Below are 25,314 nucleotides of genomic sequence, written 5' to 3'. Positions count from 1 at the left end.
CTTGTTTCTAGTCTTTAATGAAGTACTACATCGAGATAACGTTTAGTCGTGTCACGTTTTATCCATACAACAAAATTGCCTGAAGCAGTTACGATGCGACGCGACGAGAGGTCAGCATGAAAGCCGTGTTCGATACGCTGTTTGTTTAGACGTTTCAAATATTCGCGCCAACGCGTTCAGTGGGCGTCGCAAGTGTACAGGTGTCGCCACCTGGGGAGGGGATTCTCAAACGTGCGCGCGTTCAGAGCGTCCGCATAGCCGCCGTTCACCTCGGAGCTGAACAGTATGGCTTCGGCTGCCGGTCGGTTCGCGTTGATGGTGAATTACGGTGTTGTTACGGTGTGTTGTCGGTCACGAGTGTGCGTGCCCCGTTTTCCTCGAACGAAGGACATCCCGTGAAACGTGGACACGAGAAATATCGAAGGGACGATCGGTCGAGGGGCGAGACTGGCAAGCTACACTGGCAGAGATGCGGCGAAATGTGAAAATTGTGTTGCTCCTGTCATGCGCGTGGATGTTCGCCTTTGTTTACTACTACCACACGTCGCGCGACACCAAGGTACGTGCAATTTATTCATGGTTATAATCTGGATGTATTTTCGTTGATGTGGTCTTGGTCGCCATGTGCGCGGTCTTCGACGCTGGCGACGCAGCCCCGCGCAAAAAATAAGTTAAAACGATAACACTATCACCGTTCCCTCTGCTATGCATTTGTTCGTTATTTATCAAATTCGTTTATCCTTGAAACATAGACGATATCTCGTGACATTGCATTCGAGGCTGTCATTCGTAATTTTGAAAACCCGTGGATATTTCGTTACATTTTCTCACGCTTCGACAAGCCTGCAGCCAGAGTCCGCTGTTCCGCGTTCCTCATTTTTCGCGCGACGGGACATATAATCTTAACAATCGAAATGTAAAAAAGAGCATCGTGTTATCGTTGCAGAGACGTTCGCCTCGAATGCATCGAACCGTTAAACACGTTTTCGATGCATCTGTGATTCGAAAGGCAGATGCAGCTCGGTATAATTAATCCGGTTAGGATACAACAAAAATCCGTTTTCTCGCGGTCCGATGTTCACCCATTCCACGTTCGAAACTGGAACGATGGGTCACGTGATCGGTCCGCGCGTCACGTGATTGGTTCACGAGGCAAAGAATTAAACGAGTTCTCCACGGTAAATGTAACGCAAAGTGTAGCAAACGGTTAATGCATGGTGAGTAACGGTGATTCTGATCCTCGTTATTGTCTTTATTAGCAGCATGCGATGCTTGTGGTTCCTTTGCAAACAATCTCAATGGCCCGTGCCGGGAATACAACGACCCGAACGTGCTTCATTAGATCCCTTCGTATAATTCATCATCCGTGAATCAATATTTAAATTTCGCGTCAATTTTTTGATAACATTTCATTTCAGAAATTTCAACTCTCGCAGAGCAAAGGATTTTCATAATTTCTCTTTAGATTATAACTTTAAAGTATATCATTAATTCATCTGATTGACAACCTCAGGTAAACGATAACAAATTTGTCGCCAAAAGTCAATCCTTTGATCTCGATTTTCCATAACGTCTCTTCGGCGAGGAAGTTGAAAATTAACTTTTCCCGGTGGTACAGTTTAAATTGCTTTGCTCTGCGGTGGTTCAAAGTCGAAAAGATTGAACTGGTTTTTCATAACTCTCTATCGGCTCTTTTCTTCTTATTGCTTCACCGCGTAAACACGTTAATCACGCAAAGTAATACGGCAGAAAGGTACGCGTGACTCGAAGAAAACAGGGTGGAATTGATTCTCAATGTCGTTCGAGCATTCCCGTTACGGATAATTTGGTTATGCTTCACGATCCGATGATTTACTCGAATCATTAAACGCGATGCTTGAAAAAGAAATCCAACAAATTATCGCTCTTACAATATACATATATTTCTTATGAAAGTGATATAAAATTATTATTGGTACAGAGATATTGTTCAACTTTTGTAAATAACGATTTTTCACGTCTCGTAAGCGGGAAATTGGTATTAGCAAACGTAAAGATCGTTTACTCTTGGTACAATGACGCGAAGCAAGGCTGAAAAGATTGACGAACGTATTTACGCGAATGGAGGTAAGCGTGGGCACGCGCCGCTCGTGTACAGCTCTAAAGCAACTGGTGAATAAACCATAGAAATCCAGCGTCAACTTATTTTTGACGCGTTACACACCGCGTGGGGTCGTTTTGCAATTTCTTTCTTTTCAGTGTGCCGGGAACTTATTTAACCCTTCCAATGATCGCTAAAATCTATATATACAAAATAAACACTGAAAGGGGTAGGAAACATTTTTTTCTTAAATTTTATAGAAAACGAATAAATTCAATTTTATCGAAGAATGCAACGTAACAGTTTGCTCGTTACACGCGGAAGAGCAAAGTGAAAGCTATTCGAATGGTAAAGAGGTCTGAATTAGAGTGACCGTTATCGAAACCGCCTTCGAATTAACGAAGAAAGCAGCGAACGTTGTTTGTTTTCGTAATAACGAGTATCGTTAGCGAGCGTACGCGTAACGAAAGATAATTCCTCGTCTCGTCGCTTTCAAATTTCACTGATCCGAGGGACGCTTACAACGAAATGCAATTTACAGGAAGTTTCGAATCGGGTTTGTTGAAATTCACTAAAAAGCAAATTGCAATTTGAAATATTACATCCGCGGAACGTATTCGAAATGAAATTTCTTTTTCATTTTAATTACCATCCTATTGTGACTGAAATTCAAATAGTAAACTGAAAATTACACGAAATTTTAAATGAATTCACAGCCTTTTGGCTTTCAGTCAGTCGAAATGTGTAATATTATAAAATCGCGAGCTCTACTTTCATCGAACGTTGGAAAGGTACGAATATCCCCTGGAACACGATATTTCTATTTTTTTTATCCTTCTGAAAATCGCGGCTGAATCCGCGTTTCGAGATGAGGACGATTCTTCTCGTTGAATCACGATTTTCCGGGGTCGCTCGGGCGGTGTTAATCGCTGACGCTCTAATGGAGCGGACTAATCGCGCGATCCTGCAGGAAACGATTCGCCCATTAAATTCGAAAGCCGCGATCGAAGCGTTTCCAAGCGTCGTTGCATGATCGAGCATTCGGGACAGGGGACATCCAGTTCGAAATTCGTAAAAAGTTTCTCATCCAGGCCCGTTTCTCCCTTTCTTTTTCCAACTAAAATTCGTCGATCGAAAACTATCCGTTGATCTGGAAGAAATTTTTGAATATAAAAATAAAAATAAAATTAAAAAATGAGGGTTCGCTGTTTGACTCGCAAAATACGGGGGGGCGGGCAAGAGGTTGTTAAACCCAGCCGCATAGCATGATGCAGGCATCTTGTGAAATATTAAAAAAGACCCTTCGATATTCCGAGAAAGGTGGACGCGGTAAATATTTTTACGGCAAGGTGTACCCTCGTTTTACACCGATCGTAAAACGGCCGACGAGTCGATGGCGTACACGCGAGGCATCGATACCCTCGGCTACCGGGTTCAAATTCTGAAGAGCTTTCTCCCCCACGAAATTGCCCGATAAAAATGAGAACGTACTGTAAGCCGGCGCGTGTGTAGCCCACGTCAGAGCCGCGAAATACGCGTTGTTAACAAACGGTACCGCGATATTTTAGCGTTATCCAAGCTCGTTTAACGACCGCCAACCAGCGATGTTTATTCGCTTTCGCGTAAATTGTCGCGCAAATTTCGCGAGAAACTCGAAAACTAGATCGCGTTTTATGGGATTCCGCGTCGTCTTTCCGTGAATTATCTCGTACATACAACGATATATCAACAGATTTATACAATTTACTGATTACAAGTATTTTCGCAGTTCATTAAGAGAGACAAACAAATTCGTTTCTTTTTAACTTATTCTACGAGGATGGATAGATTCTCCGATTCGAAAGGATTCTTTCTATAAATTGTTTAACATCGTTTCCAATGGAGCAACGACAAAAAGTATGCAGATGATAGAAGAGAAAAAAGAAAGTTGAACAACGGACACAGTTGTCCTGATCGAAGCTCGTGTATCGTTTTTTATCGGATCGTTTCTGGACAGACTTTAATTTCCGTTCATCGATTCCGTCTAACCCGCGTTATCGAACGATTGTAAGTATTTCTCGTTTTTTATCTTTTAAAGAATACCCTTTATTGAACGCAAAGCCAGCAATTGGCTTTCAATATTATCCGTCTAACGGGAATGTAATATGCGGCGGAGGGAATTTTCAAAGGAAAACTTTGGAACATCTTTTAATCTCTGTTATCGAATCACTGGACAATGTAATACAATTTTTGAGAAGAATCTTGTAAATTTTTATTCGTTAAATGCATTCGAGGGCGCATGATTTTGTTAACGCGCCCTATGTACATACACGAGCCAAACATTCTACGCGTTTCTCGTTCACGTGTCGAATAGGTAGACGACGTGTTACGTGTAGATGTGTTCAGAATCTGGAAAATAGGCTGATCGTTGCTTCCCATTTCGGTGACCCGATTCTCTCTGATGTCCACGCGTGTCTCTCCCGTATGGTATGCGTGCATACCGTTCTATTGTGGGGCATGTTAGCTATTCGATGGAACCACATTCTCGTTCCTAGTCGGGCAAAAAATAAACCCTGTTTATAATGTTTCTCAATTAATTCCGTACAACTTCCAATAACAGTACCTTGCTTACAGTTGCTCGAATAATTAATTCGATGCACCATGATTTTTTGCTGCACCATTTCTCTAACAATCAAAGGTTCGGTGAAATGTTTTATTACTTCACTCGTTGTTTTTCTGTCCGAATGCAATCACTGTTCGCTGCAGTTCCAAAGATGCGACAATTAAACGCACGCTACGAGGGTTGCGCACTGTTGAAGCGTGTACAGGGGTCGCGTTAAATAACCGACTGGTTGCAGTTTGTATAATTGGTCACGTGTAATTGCCATTGAAACGCGTTTGTTTCCGGGCCGGATATGTAACTGTATTAGTTGTACATAACCGGTGCAAATAGAAAGCCATTCAGGCTCGGAGTTAACGAGATCAGTGTAGCTTTTTAAAATTCCCTAATTTGTCATCAAATTGGATCATTCCCGGCTACACCTGTCTAGTTGTTTACTGCCATTCTTTCTCGTTGATTTCATTTTATTCGTCACGACAGAGTTCAACACGGAGAGCTACATAGGTTAATTGAAACGCAGCTGGATTTTTTGATGAAAATTTATTTTTCCTGCAGTTGATCGGCTTTCAGTTGCATAAACTTTACGAAAAGCAGATTCTCGATAAACGGTTAATCCGCTTATTTATTCGCTCGTCTGGTGTGCGGCAAACACGCTGAAGATTAATCTCGATCGAGCTTTAGGGCAGCTTCTTGGTCCGACCGGTTCGTGTAAATATTTGACCGATGTCTATACTCGTTGACTCGAGGAGGATGGCGATACCTGTTGTCCTCGACTTGGAGCAAATTTGCATATGCATGCAACCGTTCATCTCTCCTACTTTTACTTCTTCAGACCTCCTTCCGCTCGATCACTTGCCCTTTCGTTCCACCGTAATCATGCAAATGTTACAGTACTGATTTATTACCCAATCCGTATCTAAGATTGAAAATCTTGAAAAGGGGGCTATAGCATTTAGACTTTCTGTTAATTTTGTAGAGGCCAAACGGCAAGAGTTTAGTTGTTTAGTGGGTCAAAATCGTAACGAATGGCAGAAAATTTTTTTTTTTGCCATTTCCGGTTTGACCGGAAATAGCCAAAAAAGACCGAGTCTCGCTCTAGTTCACTTTAGCTTGTTCGTTTGTTCCTTATGTTTCCGCGAAACTGGATGCTTGTATTCGAAATGCAACTTTTACCAAATTGCGTCTTTACAAAATCGCTTCGCCGATCGGTTGGAAAGGCAGCATCGACAGAGATTCCTGCTTTTTCGAGTTTTTCCCCGGCGAGGAAGGGAACGTTCGCAATTTACCTGATAACGATCGCTAGGCGAGCAGAGAATCCCTTTGGGCCCGGAACAATCTCGCGTGTTCGCTGTAATCGCGGCGCGAATTGCGAGAATTACAACGCGGTTACCAGACAATGGTGTCGCGAGCGAACTCATCTCCGAGTCGCCGCAAATGAACCATGAGTCGGTTTTTCAGCCCCTCCTCCGTGTTCCTGCACCCTTTTTACGCGCTTTAATTTCCGCACGTTCGCAAGAACAGCACGAACTCCGCTGTGATATATCCGCGAGTATTGTCTGTCTCGTCCGAGTCAAAATTTCTTGATCCCATTGTGTACGAAAAACGCGTTAAAGAAACCGACAATTTTATAGCCCGTTGGATTACAAAGGGTTTTATCGTTGTCAGTCGCGCAGCTCCGATATTCCTCGGAGGAAAAATCCTGGAAACGGAAATGTTCTCAATTTCATCGGATCCTCGATACTCTTCCAGCTGTCTTTTAACGCGTTTGCAAACGACGTTGCGGAAATTGGACGTGTCACGGTTGTATTCTTTATTTCGAGCCGACTTCCTCCGCAAAGAATTACTCGAGGAAACAAAGGAGCCGGGGAAAAAGAAAGGGAATAACAGAAAAACATTTCCACGTATTAAATTATGTATTTTTCACGGTGACGGATGATGATTTGCGCGAATTTTCAAAATCATTTCTTTAAAGTTCAGTTGAGTTCGATGAATCCGGCCATTGATCAGCGCCGCGCGACTGGAACGTTGTAGGATCGGTGCCAATTATCAGTCTCGTGTGTTTTACCGACCGTTTTACTCGCCAGGAAGAACCAGGACACCGGGGTACTTGACCTTTGTTCCATTTGTACACCATTTGATAGATTCGCTGGTATGGAACAGCGATACAGGAACGGTACGTGAAAATTGGAAAATTGGTCATGCACCACCGTCAGTTTGGAAATATTGACTTTTTTTCTTTCGCGTTACTTTTGTTTGTATTTTATTCCATTTAGTCGGAAAATCTTCTCGATTCGATTCGATTTTTCAACCGTTCGAAACGTATAAACTTACTAGCTACGAGTGTTCAGTCTACGAAATTGTTCAATTTCTTCTAATTACACTGATACGTTATTCGAGCTGATCATAGATCGTTCAATTATCGAATAGACACGGTCCGATGCGGTTAATTGTCGTGATTTATCGGAGCTTCTACGAACCGTGTACAGTTACTCGAACGTGTTCGATGCTTCGTTCGACAATGGCTTCCTAATGTAGCCGATGTCTGGCATAATTTCGCCGATAGTAGCAAGTTGCAGGTTTCGTCTGGTAGCATTGTGCCATCGCGTTTCCAGGTAATTGATCCAGCAACGCGAACCAGGATAATTCGAATGTATTTTGCCGTAACGTTTCGCGAGAGTTAATTATTCCCGCGTACACTGGGGCGTTGGGATCCATTAGAAGGAAAAAATGAAAAACAAGGTAGTTTAAAGTGCTTTGTAGCTCGTAAGCATCATGAACGATTAGCAAGGTGGCTGGGAAAGTTGGGGGACATCTTTGGTCGCGAAACGAAACGTTTATGAAGATTTAACAAGGAGAGGCAGAAGCAACACTGGCACCTCTGGCTTTCGGGGATTCGTATCATTAGCAGGATTCGCGCGGAGAAATATTTTGCTCGGCGAAATGGTCGCTCGTTATTTCCATGAGCGTCGCGTCGGCTCGCGTCGCGTCGTCTAGGAGGGTCGGGGGGAAAGGGTGGTTTTCGTGGCTACGAAAATACGCAGAGAGCTTTTCGTCATTGTACAGCGGCTCGAACGCGCGACAGAAAGGCACCGAGGGTTGGAAGAAGCACACAGGGTTACCGAGAGAAGGGATGGTTCGGAGGTGCGCAGAGTGGTTTTCAAGGGGGTGGCTTTAGGTGTGTATGTGTGTTGGCCGCGAGCAACTCTAGAATACCGCAGTGCGCAGCATTTATTCGTTTTAATTTTATTTCACCGGCTGTAACCTCTTCCGTTGCACGTTAATCACAATTAAACAAGGTCTCCTCCCTTCGCCGCTCCGAAACTCTCGAAGAAAAGGAAAGCGCACTCGAATTTCCGGTTGATTCTTTAACCTTCTGCCGGAGGGATGATTAGCCGAAGCTTCATTTTCTAATCGTTTCATATTAATTTATTCTACACTAGTAGAATTAATTCTGGACACTTAAATTTTTACTTCAATTTCGCATTTATTCAAATTATTTAATATATAATTATTTATATTTTATATTCTAGGGCGTCGCTTATATAAAAAAAATCAGTAAAAAGACCATTTACAAAAATTACAATTTCAACACATCAAAGGAGGTAAAAACAAAAATTAATATTTCGTTGAATACCCTTTCATCCGGTGATTGGCTATTTCACATCATGCGTCGTTTCGTGTTGCAAAAACAAAAATAATAACTCAGTTTAGATCTTTTTAAATTAAAATTTTAAATACATTTACAAACCAAATGATGTGAAAATATTGAGTATAAACATTATACAAAATATTGCGGTATTAATTTCACTAGTGTAGAATACATTTTAATTTTCAAAGTCCTAATTTCACTTCCGGAACGTGTAAAAAGGGGTGTCGACGATAACAAATAAAATGCATGCAAACGAAGCAATGAGTCTTGAAAATTTTTCAACGAATTTAAATTTCAGTCGGAGGCAAATCGTTTTCGAGACCCCTAGCGACCTTTTCTGCCTCCTTTTTTGTCCCAGGCTTCCGGTTCGCACGGTATCGATCAATGGCCGACTCTTTGAAATAGCCCGATGCTCGAATCCGATAAACAAAAAAAAAGCGTTTCCTTTCTTTTTGCATTGTTTCGTCGTCGCGCGATATTTTCGCTACGGTCCGCTGCAGCGCACCTACAACACGGGGGGACGAATTTTCTTCACGGGAAATTTCCTTCGAACAATAAAAGCGTAGATCATGATAAACTATCGGGGGCGAGGGGAGAGCCCCTGGCGGTAACAAGCGGGTTAATTTTTAACCCCGTCTAGCCGAAAGATTTATCGCGGCAACCTTTTGTTAAGCCGAAGCGCGTATATGTGTGGACGCGCGTGCACGCTCCGCTCTGTCACGGGAAAAACTAGCTATATTTCCATGAAAAGCCCCCTTTATCCGGCCTGCTATAGCTTACACGGCCGTTCGATCGGGCAAATTGAACGATTCTTATCTTTTCGCCGTTTTTAACCCTCTAACTAAAAATTTAGCGCAACGATGTTCGAATGTTCTTTACGTAATTAAACCGTTCGTTGATTACGGAACATACTCGTCGACGGTGGTTTAATCGGGTTAGAAATCAGTTTGCAACGGGAGGATGGTAAGACAGAGAAACGAGGAAAGTTTAGTCCCATTGGATAGGATATTCCTTCGGCAGCTGATGCATCACCTCGTGAACCGGATCCAGTAAATCACTGGGTCATGCTAACACCCCTGTTTCCTTGATTCCCACTCGTTAGAATGGTGTTTTCAAAATAAGATTCACCCTTCGTGGAATCGTGCAGTTGGACCGGGGACCCATCGGCTCAGAGGAAAAAGGGCTCGAACAATGGTCGCTTTATAAGTGTCATCCACGTCCTTTAAATCATAACACCATGCTTGGGGTGTCTTTTTACGCTTGGTTTACAGGGGCTGCTTTTTCACCATTGTTGGAGCGAAGGTATTTGACTCCGATGAACCCAATTTTCAATTACATATTCAATTACTGACATTTATTTCCTTGTAATTTGTTAATGGAAAATTTGATAAATTATGAAAGATGCTGGGAAATTTTCGGCAAATTCGTGTTAACAAATATTTAAATTTATTTGGAACACAGCCAAAGTAATACCTTAATATATCGTACTCCATTGAGTTTCTCAATTAGGATCTTTATTAATTACCGTAATTGCAAATTTTTAGAAAAAGAGATAGGTACCAAATTAACCCTTCGAGGTCTATTATCATAATATTACGATTGGTACGCGATTCTGGATGTTTAAGTATATAATAGCATTTCCGTTTGAAGTACGTAGAGGCAGAGAGAAAAAAAAAGGTTCATCGAGGATTAATTTACGTCCAGCTGTCCGTTTTTGCGCTCGTTCCTCGCACGGCTCTCAAGCGGCTCGTTTTTCCTCCGCGCGAATAGTCTTCCTTAATTAGAACAAAATTACTAATTACGCGGTGGCTGGGTTGCAATTAATTTTCAACCTGGTTCTCAGGGGCTATACACGCGATTTCCGCGCTTTTCTTTCTTCCCTCGGCTGCGGCCAATTTCCGTCAACTTTTTCCATCTCATTTTCGCGCCAAGGGCGTACTTTGCGATTTCCTCTTTTTTCATTACATTATGCGAATTTCAATGATCACATGACCGGCGAGGGTTAAATTTCACACGAGAAATTGATTTATTTCCCCACGTTAATGAGAACGATTCATTCGTAATCGCGTACGATTATCGGCTGTTTAGATAACGCGCTTCCGTGTTTGCTAATTTTGTTACGATTCACGGAACACACGTATTACCGATAATGCTGCCTGCATTCACGTTCATCAGTCGCTGTAATGTTTGAACAAAAGAACAGCCTTTGCGTTGCATGCTTCGTTTAATTATCAAATTTCTAAACGTTACATTGCGATTCAATGAAACGTTATAATTCCACTATCACATTATATACTAAATAATTTGTTATTTCACTAATGATAGACGCAGATGAATCGTTAATAGCGGGAATTTTGAATTCTTAAAAATCAAATAAAATAACGAAGCTTCATGTGTTCAGTTTGTAAGAAAATTAAACTCGAAGCATTGATTTTCTATCGGAAAACAGTGAGTTTGAAATATTTGTCGTTGTCAGCGATAATACATTGAAACTTTCGTTCGGTGGTACTAAACACGCAGTTTTATAGCCGATACTAAAATCGTAATGTCGTTCGATCGAAGCATAATGCGAGCGACATTACGGTCGTGTACGTGCTTAACAGGATGACATATCGCAGCGGTTCGCTGCCAAAAGACTCTTTGAAATCCAACATAGGGACGTCAAGTTGCTTTCGAGCTAGCTTCACTCGCTGGATGATCCTCTTTCTCGTTTTCGTTACTCTCGTGCTTACCCTTTCCGCTCGCTGACGCCACTTTATTCATCGGAACGAAGAAATTCGTCGCGACACACCGGAACGACCGCATAGTTTCGTGTTTCACGCAACGACGATTTACTTTCCTTTCGCCGTGAGAACAGCTCGGGGTACCGGAAGCCGGTGCTTCTCAACGTTTCCGGGCACCTTCGGTAGATATTCCTTTGTCTTCTATGACTTTACATTCATTTTTCCTTATTTTTCATTCCAAATCGATCGACATCGGAAATTTAATTTATTAATTACAAAATTTACGAAGCATTGTGTTGGTTTTCTATATGCAAATATCAGGGATAATCTTAGCAGCTGGTTTTAAGCATTGACCGCAAACTTTAAATTTCACGCGGTACGAAACGCGTTAATTACTCCTGCGCGAAGTGTTCCGGTTGTTGCTTGATTATAAACGAAACTGTTTCTCAACGTGTGAAATAATCGTCTGGGCTCTTCAAACTCGTCTATCCTTGAACGTTGAGTCATCAATTCTCTTACCAACTTTAGAAGTAGGCTATCCACTTGACGTTTGATCGAATCAGTTAGGTAGCTTGTTATTTTCTTCCAATACGAATAAACGCTTTGAAATTAAGTCTTTAGTAGACCATAATGATCTCTATTGTCAGTGATTCTGGTGACTATAATTACAAGAATCATTATGTAAGACAATGCAATGCTTGAAGTTATCATTGAACTTCAAGTTACCCAAGTACTTCAACTCGCGGATGGCGGACCATGGAGAGAGCCCCAATTTCAATGTAATTTTGTATTTCATATGATTTTCAACTCTTTCGTTAAAAAATTACATATTTAAATTTAGGTTGACATCGTTATACGTGTTTTGTAATTATGGGTCTTGAGTGACCCAGAATCCGCTGTTGAAGGGTTAAGTAACAAGCCGCAATGTTTGTAATACTTTGTAACTCTTACATTTCTCTGCCTAAGTTGCAATCTAAATGACCATAATGACTGATAATTAACTCGAGATTGCGGGTGAAACGTGACTTATCAAGCCGCAGCGTTAAATTTCCGTCTGAAAATAATCGAAAATTATAGAAAGGAGTAATGTTCTCGCGTTCGCGGGTCAGGTAAGTGTTCCGCGTTAAGTCACGTAAGCTGGCAGTTAATTAAAGCGGTAGCCGGATATCTCTCACGATTTCTACTCGGCCGATGTTAACGACACTTTGTTCTCCCGTGAAGTTTTGTCACGGTGCGACGAAGGAACGCGAATACCGATTTACTTTCATCGCCGCGTGCGAAAACGATCTCGCGCGATTCTACTCGGCCGACGCGGCGAACAATCAAATCGCGCGCGATTTCTACTCTTTCTCTTGGCTTTTACTTTCTTTCCCCTTGGAAGATTCTTCTGTAAGATTTACGACGAGTGTGATTTAAAAAATGATACGACCGCTCTGACAAGTTAATTTTTTAAAAAATCTCGCACGACAGCAGACGCGTTAAGAATTTTAAAATAGAAAGGTTAATGAAACACAACGAGGCGGACTTTAATGTCCCAATGAAATACGATTGAAGACCGGGGAAACATCTCTGCTCGACACCCACCTCGCGAGCTGGGATTCCTCCTCTCACCGCTTCGAACCATGAATATTCTATTCGCGTGCTGTCGCCGCCACGATTGTGCAACCGAGAACGACTTAAGGTTGCAAATGCCGAATCACTTTCGTTCTCGGTTCCGGCTCAGGGTCGCTGTCGACCCGTTTCATGGTCAACAAGCCTTACAATTTATCTCGAAGCCAGTTGGAATTTACGTTCCTGTTTTTAATCATCGAATCGACACCTGGTCCAGCGAGCAGAAAATTAAGAATTTCCAATCGGTTGAAAGGATGACAGATGAAGTATCCGTATTCAAGGCCTCCTCGGCTTTTTGCCGCGATTTCACATCGTTCAACCACGCGGTTGCTTTAATTAAACGAGCGGCTATCGATCGTATCGCGGCGCGTATATGGAATCGCGAGCAAGTGGGAACGGTGAAGTTAAGCGGAATGCGAACGCGGTGAAACCGCAGGCTACCCGGCTTAAGTTGCTCGCGACAGATGCGTGGAAACTTCTCCGACTCGATGCTCGCTCGATGTATCTTTCCGCTTGAAATATTCAGCCCGTTCGCGACATACGTTTCCGAAACGCGGAATACGCGTGAACCGTTTCATTGTTATTCTGTCAAAATGATTCAATTTCGAGCACCTTCGGTGTAGACGAAAACGAACGATTGCGAAAACAATAGCGAAACCGTCTAACCGACTCACGGTAGAAGCTTCATTTCCTCGGCTAAGATTTCATCGCTCCTCGTGCTGGGATACTTTGACGCTGGAAGATCGATCAAATACAGCAGCTTCCTTCTTTACGATCTAAAAGATGTTCCAGTCCGACCTTCCTCCCCCGCCCCGTACAACCCTCGTGTAACCCCGACACGAACAGACCGACTCGACTTCAATTTCCTGAAATCAAAGAATCTCCAACAAATTCGAGCACCAGCTCGAACCTCGGACTACTAGAGCCATGCTATCGATTCCGCATACAGAGGATGGTATTATCTTCCACCGATTTTCCAGCAATGATTTTTCTTCTTCGGTATTATTTACAGAAACTTGAATTTAATCTCTTGTGCTGTTACCTTTTGTTTTTTTTTTCATTTTTATTATTTATTTCGAGACTCTATTTTGAGAAAATTGAATTTTCTAATTAAAGTATATCTTCATTTTTCCGAGTGTGATACGAGGAGAAGTTCTGTGTCCGTTTTATCAACGAACTGTAAGACCCATTCGCGATATTTTTACGTTGGTCGTAAAGAAGAAAGGCGAGCTTATTAAACCGTTGTTCGGTATAATAAAGTAGAATGTCCGGGTCAAAGTGAAAGAAGAAACTTCGCGCGGAAATAGTAAGAAATCTGAATTATACTTACCATTTTCGGTTCCATCGATTTCTAAATTGCATTGTTTACCTCGTAGAACAGTTTCGGTAAAGTAAATGTTTCAATAGATTCCAGGAAGTATTTCAATCGAAATGCAATTATGCGCCGAAAATCAAACTGAACGGCGCGTGGAAAGCTGGAAAGGCGTCGTTAAAGTTTCACGAGGAAAGTTAAGACACGAAAGATAGGGCACCGGGCGAATTATTCAACCGTTCTCCTTTCCGACTGATACTTTGAAGGCAGAAATTTCGAGCCTGTCAGTTTCACTCGGGAAACTACCTCAAATTAGTGTCACGGATTGCAAGGATCTTGAAGTCTCGTTTCAGAATTACGACGCTTACCGGTCATATAAAGCGTAGCAGAAAAACGAATCGGTTCGTGTAACTTTTTCTTCGTTCAATGAGAATCTATGGAAAAAGCGAAATATCGCTGAATATTTTTATTGAAAAATATTTCATTTAGAGATGCGCGGCTATTCGAATATGTCGAATAGCAGAGCTGTCGAGTAACGATTTAAAATATCGGTAAACATTTATTTTTCAACCGATTCGTTGATCGAGGCTAATTCGGCGTCAGTTTTAGCAAGGATCGCGAACAGAAAAGAGCGTAATTCACGAGCAGACCACCAGAGAGGTTTAATCGTTCCGCCACGAGTCATTAATTACGCGATCGCGACGCGCGATATATAATCGATCTTTCCGCTGTCGGCGTCGATCGATAGCAGCAACGAGCGAGGACGGTTAATTGATTCTGTCGGACGTTCGATAATTATCGCGCGCTCCAGTCGTGTTGTCACAGCACGGAAACATCGCAGAGCAACATCGGTCGCGAGTGGTTTTTCCGTTGAGCGCGGACCATTTTCCGGCTGTTGAAAAATGATGGATTCGTGTTCCTGCTGTTTCAATTACCATCGATTTCCTTCTTCCTATGATACAATTGTTTTTCCTTTTTTTATAAAATAATTTAATCGAAACTCATTAACGCTTCGGTCTAAGAATGCGTTTAATTTCGCGCATATTTATCAGTCGGTTAACGGGTGGACAGCTCTCGGTCGGTTTACTTTCTCGCATTTGCGGCTGGTCAGGTTCGCGGGGGGAAACCGACACGCGGAAAATGGATTCGCCGAGTCGAATTTAATGCGTTTTCACAGGCAACCGACTATCCCTTACAGTCGACTAACCAGAATTAACGGAGCAACGATTACTAGTGACCCCGCGTGTGCATGCGAGTCTGTATCGGTCGAACGCGGTGTCTGCGAGATTCATCGTCTCCGTAATCGACCGCCTATCTTGGCCAGGGCTCTTAATGAATTTCCTCGAACATCAGCCCGAAAAACACAGTTTTTCGAATTTTTTTATTTCAAATTGATTAAATTTTAATTATAAGAACGAAATTATAAATTATAATTTTGTGAAAACATTCGCATTATGTTTAATACAAATAATTTAAAGCGACGGGTGAAAGGATTATATCGCGAAATTTAATAATTGTTATTAATTCATGTGTTTCTTTTGTTTTCACAATGTTACACGTGGGATTGTTTCAGATTATTTTATACAATATTGTATAATATCAACAATATGTAACAGAGTTAGGGCCCAAACTTTATGTTGGGATTACATTTTCGATTACAGCCGGTGGCTGTTCGCACGAAAAGCAGAGTACAGTTGCGAGTTTCATTCCGGAATGGTATTATTTTGATAGCTTCAATTCTCTCATGAATTACATAAATATATTACAAAAAGTGATCTCCAACCGGCGATGTAATAAAAATGAATAGTTGAATTTCAAATTGAGCCGAATGTTCGCAAACATATATACATATATACGGTAAGTTTCTCGAGCCAATATGCTACATTTTCTTTCATGATATCATTTTATTGCTTCCCTTGTAGCATCGTAGCTCCCGGTGGTTCTCTCTCGTCTCGATAGAATGTTCAGCTTTAAACGACTTAGGTGAAGTTGCCCGGCAACACTTGCCCATCTTCTGAAATTGCCGTTGCAGGACCGATGCTTTTCCGTTTTCGTACTTTCGATTAAAAGATCCGGCGATCTGTCGCGTCGCACGTGTTCGCCGATCGATCCTTGAAGATTCTCAATATCGGAGGTGGATAGTTTTCGGTAGCGCGGAGGAATCGGTGCGTCCTCCGTATCGTTTCGTTTCAGCGTTAGATCGGCTCGAGAAATCTGCTCGGTTGCACGCTTCGAAACGAGCTACGGCATCTGCTAGAAGCGTCGTTTCGACAGCCTCCTGGCACGATTCTCCGGGCCAGCGAGCATCGAGCGATCGCTGATGCCGAAATAAAGAGAAATCTGAAACGGTACTCGAAGGTGGGATCCTTTTATTGGTAGCTACGATACTGCCAGCGTAGCCGGTTACCCTCGGTAAGGGCGTCGAATGCATAGTGATCGCCTTATTTCTACTCTCAGCCACCCCGAATTTTCTCCATTACCCTGCCGTTTCCCTTCCCTTGTTCCCCTTTCCATCGATTCCATGGCTGGAACGGAAAGAAACAGGAGGTTCTTGCCTCTCCTGGACCGTCATATGGCGTCGAATCGCGTATGCTGTCTACTGATTTTCAAAATACGATCTTTCTTAACCGATCTCCCTTTTCCAACAGCAAATTTTTTCACTTTTCTTTCCGAATGCTTTTCTCTTCTAAGAGGAGCGCTTTGGACGAAATTTTAAGATGGTAGATCCACATCTATAATAACAGATATCCGGCCAATTTTGAAGGGAATATCTTTTAAAAATTGTGAATTTCATTTCCGGCATCACGAATAATGGGTTACATCGATGGCAGGGGTTAACGAAGTCCCGCGTGTCGTAGTATTAATTCATCGAAAATCCCGACACGATTCGCAATTGCGCTCGCAGATGAGTTTCGTGATTCCGAATCATTGGGAAATAATATCTGACGCGAGAATTCGTATCGAGCTGCTGGAAATTCTGCAGCTCATCTGAATCGATCGCCATCGAATCCGTGGCTCGTTATTGGCCGATAAATAATTCCTGATACAATTCCCTGTCGCGATTCTTTTTTATTTTTCAATATCATTTGCGCGAGCCTTGATTTTCTACACAGCCGTGTTTCGATCGAGTCGTGTAACCAAACGAAATTGCAAAAGGCTCCTTTGTGTTGGTGTCCCGTGTCGTAAAACTTTATTTCATATTTTTTTTTTTTCTTTTTCGTGTTTCACGCCGTTGATATCGGAAAGCGGGGACGGTGGCTCGCGTGAAATATGAGCTTCTCTATTCGTGGCTGTCGAACCGAGAAAAATCCGACGGGACAGGGAAAATCGAATCGGTCCCGATTTTTATCGGTAAGACGAAGAACAGTTTCGTTCGACTTAACGGTGCTCGACTATTTTCCTCGCTCCACTGACGCGTTCTACATTCGTCTAGCCGATCACGGCAATTAGAAGATACAGTTAGACGTTCTTGAATACACGATTCTAACCGCACAGTTTGGAAGGAAAAATAATGAACACAACGGTGTACCGTTGTTCAGAAACTGACTGCGTGGAAACAGGAGGTTTCCTGTATAGTTAGATAAGACAGTGTCACGCAAACTGTAATTTACGAGGTTACGGTGTCTTTGATTGCGAACCGGCGTTAGCTGGAGCGAAACGACAAAGCAATTTTTCACGGATCTTATATTACTTCGTCTCCCAGTTTATTGAATTGAAAACGCGGTCGTTTGATAAAGCTTGCGATCTTTCAGGGGAAATATTTTTTAGAAACAGAAAAATACGAAAGCAGTCAATTAATTAATTAATAGAGCAATTTCATGCGAGAAATCGATCAGCGACGATTTCACAGTAGAAACATCCCGTCATTGGTCAGACAATTAACGAGCGAAGCTGAAAATTTCCTAATCGTTGCGCACTTTTGGCATCACCTGTACACACCGGTGCCGAATTATCGCCGAGCAGTTAATTAATCTTGCAACCGCGGCGGGAATTCGGCAAAACCGTTGTAAATTCATTATGCAGTTAGTTCGTTCGATGCTTTTTTTCCACTTTCTTTCATTTTTTTTATATCGCAGTCCCGACGGAAATTGCTTTCAATAAATTCCTCGTGGGGTATGAAATTATCCGCGGTTTTAGTTAGACGGAACTCGGGCTTTTCTCTGGAAATCGTTTGGAAATTTTTGGCAAATTGGAAAAATTAGGGGTTAGAAATTATAAAAATTATAATTAGGAATTATAGAAATTTTTCTCTTTGTCAACTCGGTCGCAACTTTACTTCTATTTAATTATACACTCAAATTCAATTTGTCAAAAAAGAATCGACGCGTAGGTCAATGAAATTTTTCACCAACTCCACCGTTCTCGACCACCCTTATCATCATTCAAGGCTTCTTCGTGAGTTCTTCCGGAATATATACTAGGTATAATCCGAGCTCGGTTTCATCAGAGCCAACCAGATAGATAGAACCCTCCAAGTCAATAAAGAGGGGGAGAAAATCTTGGAGCGTGTCGGCGGAGTGGGGTTAGTCATCGGTTGCAGAGGGTGGTAGAGATACTCTGGAAACGGTCAGGGGTGGAATCTTGCGGGCTGGAGGAGCTTATTGAATACGATATTGGATTTTTGCCGACATTATGACCCTCCAGCTGATACCCAACCACCAAACGACAAGGGAAATTTAAAACTCGTCATGTCACGGCCAACCATCCCCTTAGATGGACCTTCGAGGTCCTTCCTTGCAACTGGAAACAACCCTTTCCGATACGATCTCATATTCCTTTTTAACGCTCTTTTCTCCTTCTTGTCGAAACTTTATACGTTTGTATTTCTTGAATTCAGCTATCTTACGGTTTATGGTTATCGTTACGTGTTCGATAAGAGATCATAGAGGCTTTCGTTTCGCTTCTTTGTGTCTCTTTTGATAACAAATACTGGGACGTCTTATCAAGAATACTCCAATTCTCTATTGCAAGTTGAATCAATACTCTTTGAACGCTTTGTTCGAATTGCATTCACGAAGAAGTTGGAACTTTGATATTTTTCTAAATCCAATAATCGTTTATCGAACATTTTTGAACGTACCCTTCTCTCGTTTTTTTTTTTTTCTCTTCTAAATAATAACCAGATGATGAGTTGCATATGCAAAAGTGCTGTTCCATACAGACGTCGAACGAATTGTATTTTAACGGGCCGGCCTGTCCACACTCTGATATGATTAATAACAGACCATTCACCGTACATGGTGTGACTGGTGCCGGTCTTGTCCGCTTGTAAATGATTATACAGACGCGTCGAAAGCTCGCTGGTACATGCACGGAAAGGGAGAACGAATCTTGCTTGCCATTGACGAGACGTTGAATGCATTATCGAGTGATAGTAGTGGCAGATCGTCAACTCAGGTGAAAGGTAACATTGACGAAGAGAGGCAGAGACAGGGAGATGGATACTGTAGAGGGACCAGTCATGTTCCATACACGGTGTCTCGGCTTTTTGCGACAAATTTTTCGATAGCACGACGCTTGAAAGCGGTATCGACGTTGTGGCTCGGATTTTCAAGCATTTAATTTTTTATATTTGCAACGTTTTTTTTTTAAGTTTCTGGGTCAATTTGCATTCGAGGAAGCGCAGGCATCTCTCGGCACGGATAAGCTGAGACGCTATAAATAAAAACTAGAACCCTCGTCAAGGAAAGCAAACACCGAACCGTGCGAAGATAGCGACACCCAGGTCAGATAAGGAAGGGGCGAAAAAAGATGGCCCATGTTCCTTTAATACGCTCCTGATCGTCGATGTTCAACATGATCAATCGTCCGAACAATATTACGGCAATATTCCTATTTCTACCGTTCCAACATCGGCAACAACCCCTGAGATGCTCGTCGAGCATCCTTCATCCCTCGAAACAACTAACCGTCTTGTTGAAACGAAATCCTTCTGAAAGATCGTGAAAAATATTAGCTTCGACTTTGCGACAAATTCGAAGTATTTCAACCCGTAAAAAGTTCGACAAGAAAATGAAGATTACCCAGGGGAAATGGTTGGTATACCGTTGGTCGGTACTTGACAGAAGTTTATTACAGCCAATGAATCATTACCACCCCGAGGACAGTCGAGAGTCGTAGGGAGAAAGGAAAGTTGTGGCATGGAATCTCGAAAGGTCCGAAGAATAACTCTTTATACCCGTGAGAATTTTCCGTAAGTGTCCCGGCGAAAAATTTATCGCGTTCATTCCCGTCGCGAAAAACCGATTTGGGAGACGCTTCGGTGCTCGGTTCCGCTCGACTTTTAGTTTTAACGAGATCAGTGGTAAACTCCGCGTGACGAGAATCATCCTCGATAGGATGCTATAAGGGGGAGAGGGAACAGTTTTGCACCCCTTTGGTCATTTTTCTTTTTCAACGATCCTCTAGGTCACCAGAGAAGCAATTTTTCTTACGGTTTCATTCAAAGAATTTTTATCATACGTACAACCGATCGAGGATACAAATTTCTCTCTCGATGGAATCCGAAGTTTTTCGAATGAAAAATATTCCCGACGAAGTTTCAGCGGAATAGAAACAAACAAAATTTATTTATCGCACAATTGACAGTGTATTTTGGCGAGTGCGTTTCTCACGTAAATATGTAAAATGCAGTCTGTTGGGGCCGGGAATGTTCGAGGACGTCGTGTATGGTACATATTTTTCACCGCAAGGTGTGACACGTTTCCGAGATGCCATCCAATCGAGTTCCCGTCAGATTCGCGCACTGTATACTTTAATCTTTTATTATGCGCATATTCGATGGGTCGAGAGTACATGTTTGCGTAGGAAAACGTCGACTAGGAAATCCGGATTTCTAGGTGTTATCATTTTTTGAGTACCTCTATGTTGCAAGGACTTATAATCTTTCATTTGTCTTGAATTTCGGAGAATTTCATTAAAAATTTAAAAAAATAATATCACAGATTAGTTAATATTATAATATGTCTGTGGAAAATTTGAAAGAGGTATGCGATAAGCTTTAACGTTTAATCCTTGGACCCTGGAGAGATCCCTGATTTAAAAATTATTCATTTAATTTAATATTCTTGTTAGAAATTTAATTATTAATCTAACGCATTATTCTTGGAAATGAAAATCATCCGAAGAGATTAGCAGGGCTTCCGTTCGAAATATCCCGGGATCAGCAAGAAATCAGAATCAATAAGAAAACATACAAGTCCGATCCCATTAAGAGACGCAAAACGTCTAGACTTTCCTCGACAGATTATTTACAAAGAAAACACTCGATGGAAATCGATTTTTCGTCAAGTTCGTAAGGTACAATCAGCGTCAAAGCCAGCGGAATCTATAAAAGTTGATCCCAGGAGGAACGGTACATCCCAGGGGTGGCCCATAAAGCTTTCGCGTCGATGTTACAATCCAGCTAGCGACAAAGTTCTATTTCCTCCTTTTATGGGATCTCATCAGTGGCCGATCACTGGCGAAGACGAAACCAGCCAGCGGCTAGAATTTACGCTCGACGTGCCGTAATGACTGGCAGCCTCGTAAAACCAGTTAATAAAACGGAGGCCGCGTGTAATTGAATATCAAGTAATTAAAACGTCGAGAAATGACGGGTCGTTCGAATAGCTTGGTGCTTTATGTCCGTGATGGAATATTCTGTACAGTGTCGCATTAATCTTCGAAACCTACCTGCTCGAAAAGAATATTAACGATAGTCTGTCGTGCAATTAATTTTCAAATTTCCATCTACAACTTTCACGATTGTTTACGCAAATTCTAGCGATTAAAGGTACGCGTATCGAGTAGTGTAACAAGACCGATTCAATCGTGCCTCGTAGTTTGCCAACAGTGATTAGAGTTAAACGCGCGTCTTTCATTCACGCTGTCAAAGGTGTTTCGTTTCACTACTGTTTACCACGCCACTTACCGTTGTACGTACGTTAGGTAAGACGGTAGTAGTGGCACACCTGCGAGCCGGTTTATGAATGAAAACGGAGAGGCGTGTAAATTTGTCCGACAGAGTGGAACAGTCACGCGACACCGTAAAGTAATAAGCTTGCTTCGTCAGCGACGATTGATTTTACATTAACTGTAGGTAGAAGATTAATTTTTGTTAATTGAGATTATGTTTTAATTCCTCGGTATTGTTTATCGTGAAAATATGTTTGTACTTGGTGTCGAGCTGGTCGATATGCAAACGAGAGGAAGTTCCTCGGTCGGGGAATATGGGGAATTAATGGTTGAACTAATTTCCTAATTAGCGAGTTGCCAAGTCGCTGTGCCGTAATCGAGTTCGAAGTCGGCCTGCTTGAACTATAATAATTAGAAAATGCAACCGGCAAACGTTTTGAGACGTTGAAGTTTGAAAGGTAAAGGTGTTGGGAATCGAATAAGTAGAAATACGATTTCGTTTTCAATTACGATATTTACGAGAAAAAGAAAGAAACCGTCAATAGAAAAGTTTCTTAATAATTTTCGTAATATACGAATCTCCTAACTCAGCCACCTCGACTCCTCTTCTGTTTGACTTTCCATCCGAGTAATTATTTATTCAGACTGGCACACTTGTGTAGCCGAGTGCTCTTCTCCTAGTATGATAACTACGAGGGAGCCGAGTCGTGCTTCCTTCGACTTGGACATTAACTTCCGCCGGAAACGGCAGCCAACTCGCGGGACAATTACCCGGTTCGTCACTGCGAGCTTTTCCGGGACTGCGCGCTTTTTCTTGCGGAAAACTGTTACAACTTTTCTTGCTAAAATTCTGCATAAACATGCTAGTTTCTTTTCGAATAGTCTTTCATCTATTTTCAAATACAACTACGCCCTATCAGCGTTGTATTTATCCAAAAGGCAGTTAAGTTCGATGGCGACGAAGCGTTAAGCCGGTTCGCAACGCGCAAATATTCTAATAAGGTTCGGTGTGTCCGTTTTAGCAGAAAGCCGGAGACTCGTTAAGGCTTTTAAAAGAAAGCAGTGCCGAGAAAGTTCGCAGACCTTCTTGGCAAGCGGGAAGACGAGGTGGATGGTCCAGCGAGCTTCTTTCTTTCGCCTCGCGAACCTCGTTACGATATTATGAGGGAAACGTGCGTTTAAAGAGGAGGAAGAGGGTCGAGAAGGGGGCGGTGCGAGATGAAAAAAAAAGAAGGGAAAAGAGTCCGTAGCACCCTCGAGCGAGCACCTTACGGTCTAAGTGGCGACGCTGTTAGCCGAGAAAAATAAAGATTTTTATCGCGGCCTTCTCACTCGTCGAACTCGAAAACGTGCTTCGATTAGAAGCGACTATGCTCTTCATTTTCAAACATTTTTTTTTTTTCTTTTTCACTTCTCCGATCGTCTCTGAATTTCATCTACTTGGATGTATAAAATAGACGACAAATGTTCTCTCATCGATGCTGATAAAATAGCAGGGCAACGAAGTCGGTCGATAAACGCTTTAATTTCTTTGTTATCCGAACGAAGCAGGATTTCCGTGGAAAGGTGCTGTCGATCACGCTTTCACCCCCTCCGACCGACTAACGAGATTCATTGGAGATGCATTGTCGGAGGAACACGAATCAATGGCCGTTGATTCCAGCAGAATTATCAGCATCCCAGGAGAGGTGGCCAGTCGGCAGGTAGCCTCGAGAGCCGACTGGCCACCAATTGAAACCGTAACGTTCTCGTCTAATCGCCTTCCCCTCGAGTGGCGTTAAACACGATTGCTCGTTGAAACACGTGGAAACGTGGCCTAAAGAATGACCGAAGCATCAACCAAAGGTTTTCCTAGAATAATTCTAAAAACGCAGATTTACCTTCAAATTTAATTTATTGAAAAGTAGCGATGTAAAATTCTCTTCAGAGGATCTCTATCCCTTTTGAGCATCAAAATTATTCGTTAAGCCGTCATTGGCATCCTGCAAGCTTCCCTTTGAAGCTTTTAATCGGTTCATTACTGCGAGGGAAAACTTCAAACCAGTCGATCACAGAAGCTTTATCAAAAAAATGCAGAGGTTCGAAAAGAAGAAAATATTTGTGCATAAGGGAAATCTCTTCGAACGGATTTAATCTCGTTATCACCGTTTGTTTGCGGTTCATCTACTGATATTTCACTGTGATACGCACCGCAGGCGTGTGTTTACCGAGTAATACAGCGGGCAGTTTGCGAACGGTTGCCTGTTAACCAGCGTTGCAGCTAATTGCACCTGTCAACCTGACATAATCGATCCGTTGCAAGGCGGAGAAGGAACCGAGACAAACCTCGTCGGATAATGGACGACATCGTTTGGTGTCGCACGGAAGAAAGGGAAACACCGAGTTTCTCTTGTAATTTAAACGAGGATCCAACGATCTGTACTCGAGCGACAGGATATTTATCTTTTACGCCCGAACGAACGGGATCGATCGAAAGCGACGCGACACGGGGTGATTCGGCTCGAATGGAAATGAAATAATTGAAAAATCGCGCGTTGAACGGTCGCGTCTCGAAACGCATCGGGTGGCAATTTCATGGATATCGGCGGGAAAGTTGGATCGTTCGGCGAAATGTAAAAACGGTATAAAGTTTGAAAATACATCGGTAACTCTCTGTCTGTTCGGAAGTTCTCCGATATTTTCTGCCCGATTACGCTTCTGTACGGGAGCGGGAGTCACCTGAACGGAGAGCGAACGGAAGCCCCAACGATTGGGGGATTCGCCGATACGAGAGTGCAACTGCAAACTTCAATTTTTCCCCGGCATCCCGTCAACATTTTCACCGATTCGAAAAATAAACCCGGCGATATCGACTGGACATCCGTTCGAACTTGGAGGGTGATCAACGAAACCCTATTTCGATTACAATTTCTAGAAATTCTTATTCCGATGATCGCTCGTCTCCGAGGTTGATCAAAAGTGGAATTTGCAAGGGGGAGGAAAAAGGTACAAATAAGCTGCATAATTTCACGACGGCTGTTCGTTAAATCGAACGAGGATCATTAGGGACTAATGCAACAAGCTCGTACACGTGTTCCGAAGGCGAGCGTAGAATGGCCGTAGTAAAGGCACTCGGGTAAACTGCAACATTGAGTGAGTTATTCCATAATGGGTATTTACTAGCCAGAACCTGTGCACCGTCGGCCTGGTCGATGCATATGCAGCATTATGTGCATTGATGAGGCGTACCGTGTTCGGTGCTATGTACGTACATACCTACACGCGCAGGCGGTTCATAAAGAGAAGACAGCAAACTGTCGGTGTACATTTACCGGGGAATATAAATGTTGCTCTGTTCTCGACAAATATCGTTGTATACGCGTAACGGGTAGCTCGTAAAAATTTACAGGATTTTCTCAGAGAAATTTTCTCCATAAACTGAAGTTGCGATTTAATCGCGTTATC

The 25,314-nt window shown here is 42.4% G+C and overlaps 1 protein-coding gene across 1 annotated transcript in view; it reads left to right on the top strand.

Annotated features, from left to right (window-relative positions):
• The first annotated feature begins 277 nt into the window (after nt 1-277).
• The window catches only part of LOC114878185 (polypeptide N-acetylgalactosaminyltransferase 2), a 104,473-nt gene continuing 79,436 nt past the window's right edge, over nt 278-25,314 (top strand). The window contains exon 1 of the mRNA XM_029191698.2: nt 278-559. Within this exon, the coding sequence (XP_029047531.1) occupies nt 470-559 (90 nt within the window). The 5' untranslated portion in view covers nt 278-469. The remainder of the gene's footprint in view (nt 560-25,314) is intronic.

The sequence above is a fragment of the Osmia bicornis genome, chromosome 3, assembly GCF_907164935.1.
Source record: "Osmia bicornis bicornis chromosome 3, iOsmBic2.1, whole genome shotgun sequence".
Lineage (NCBI taxonomy): Eukaryota > Metazoa > Arthropoda > Insecta > Hymenoptera > Megachilidae > Osmia > Osmia bicornis.
This window is presented reverse-complemented; position numbering and strand designations above follow the sequence as displayed.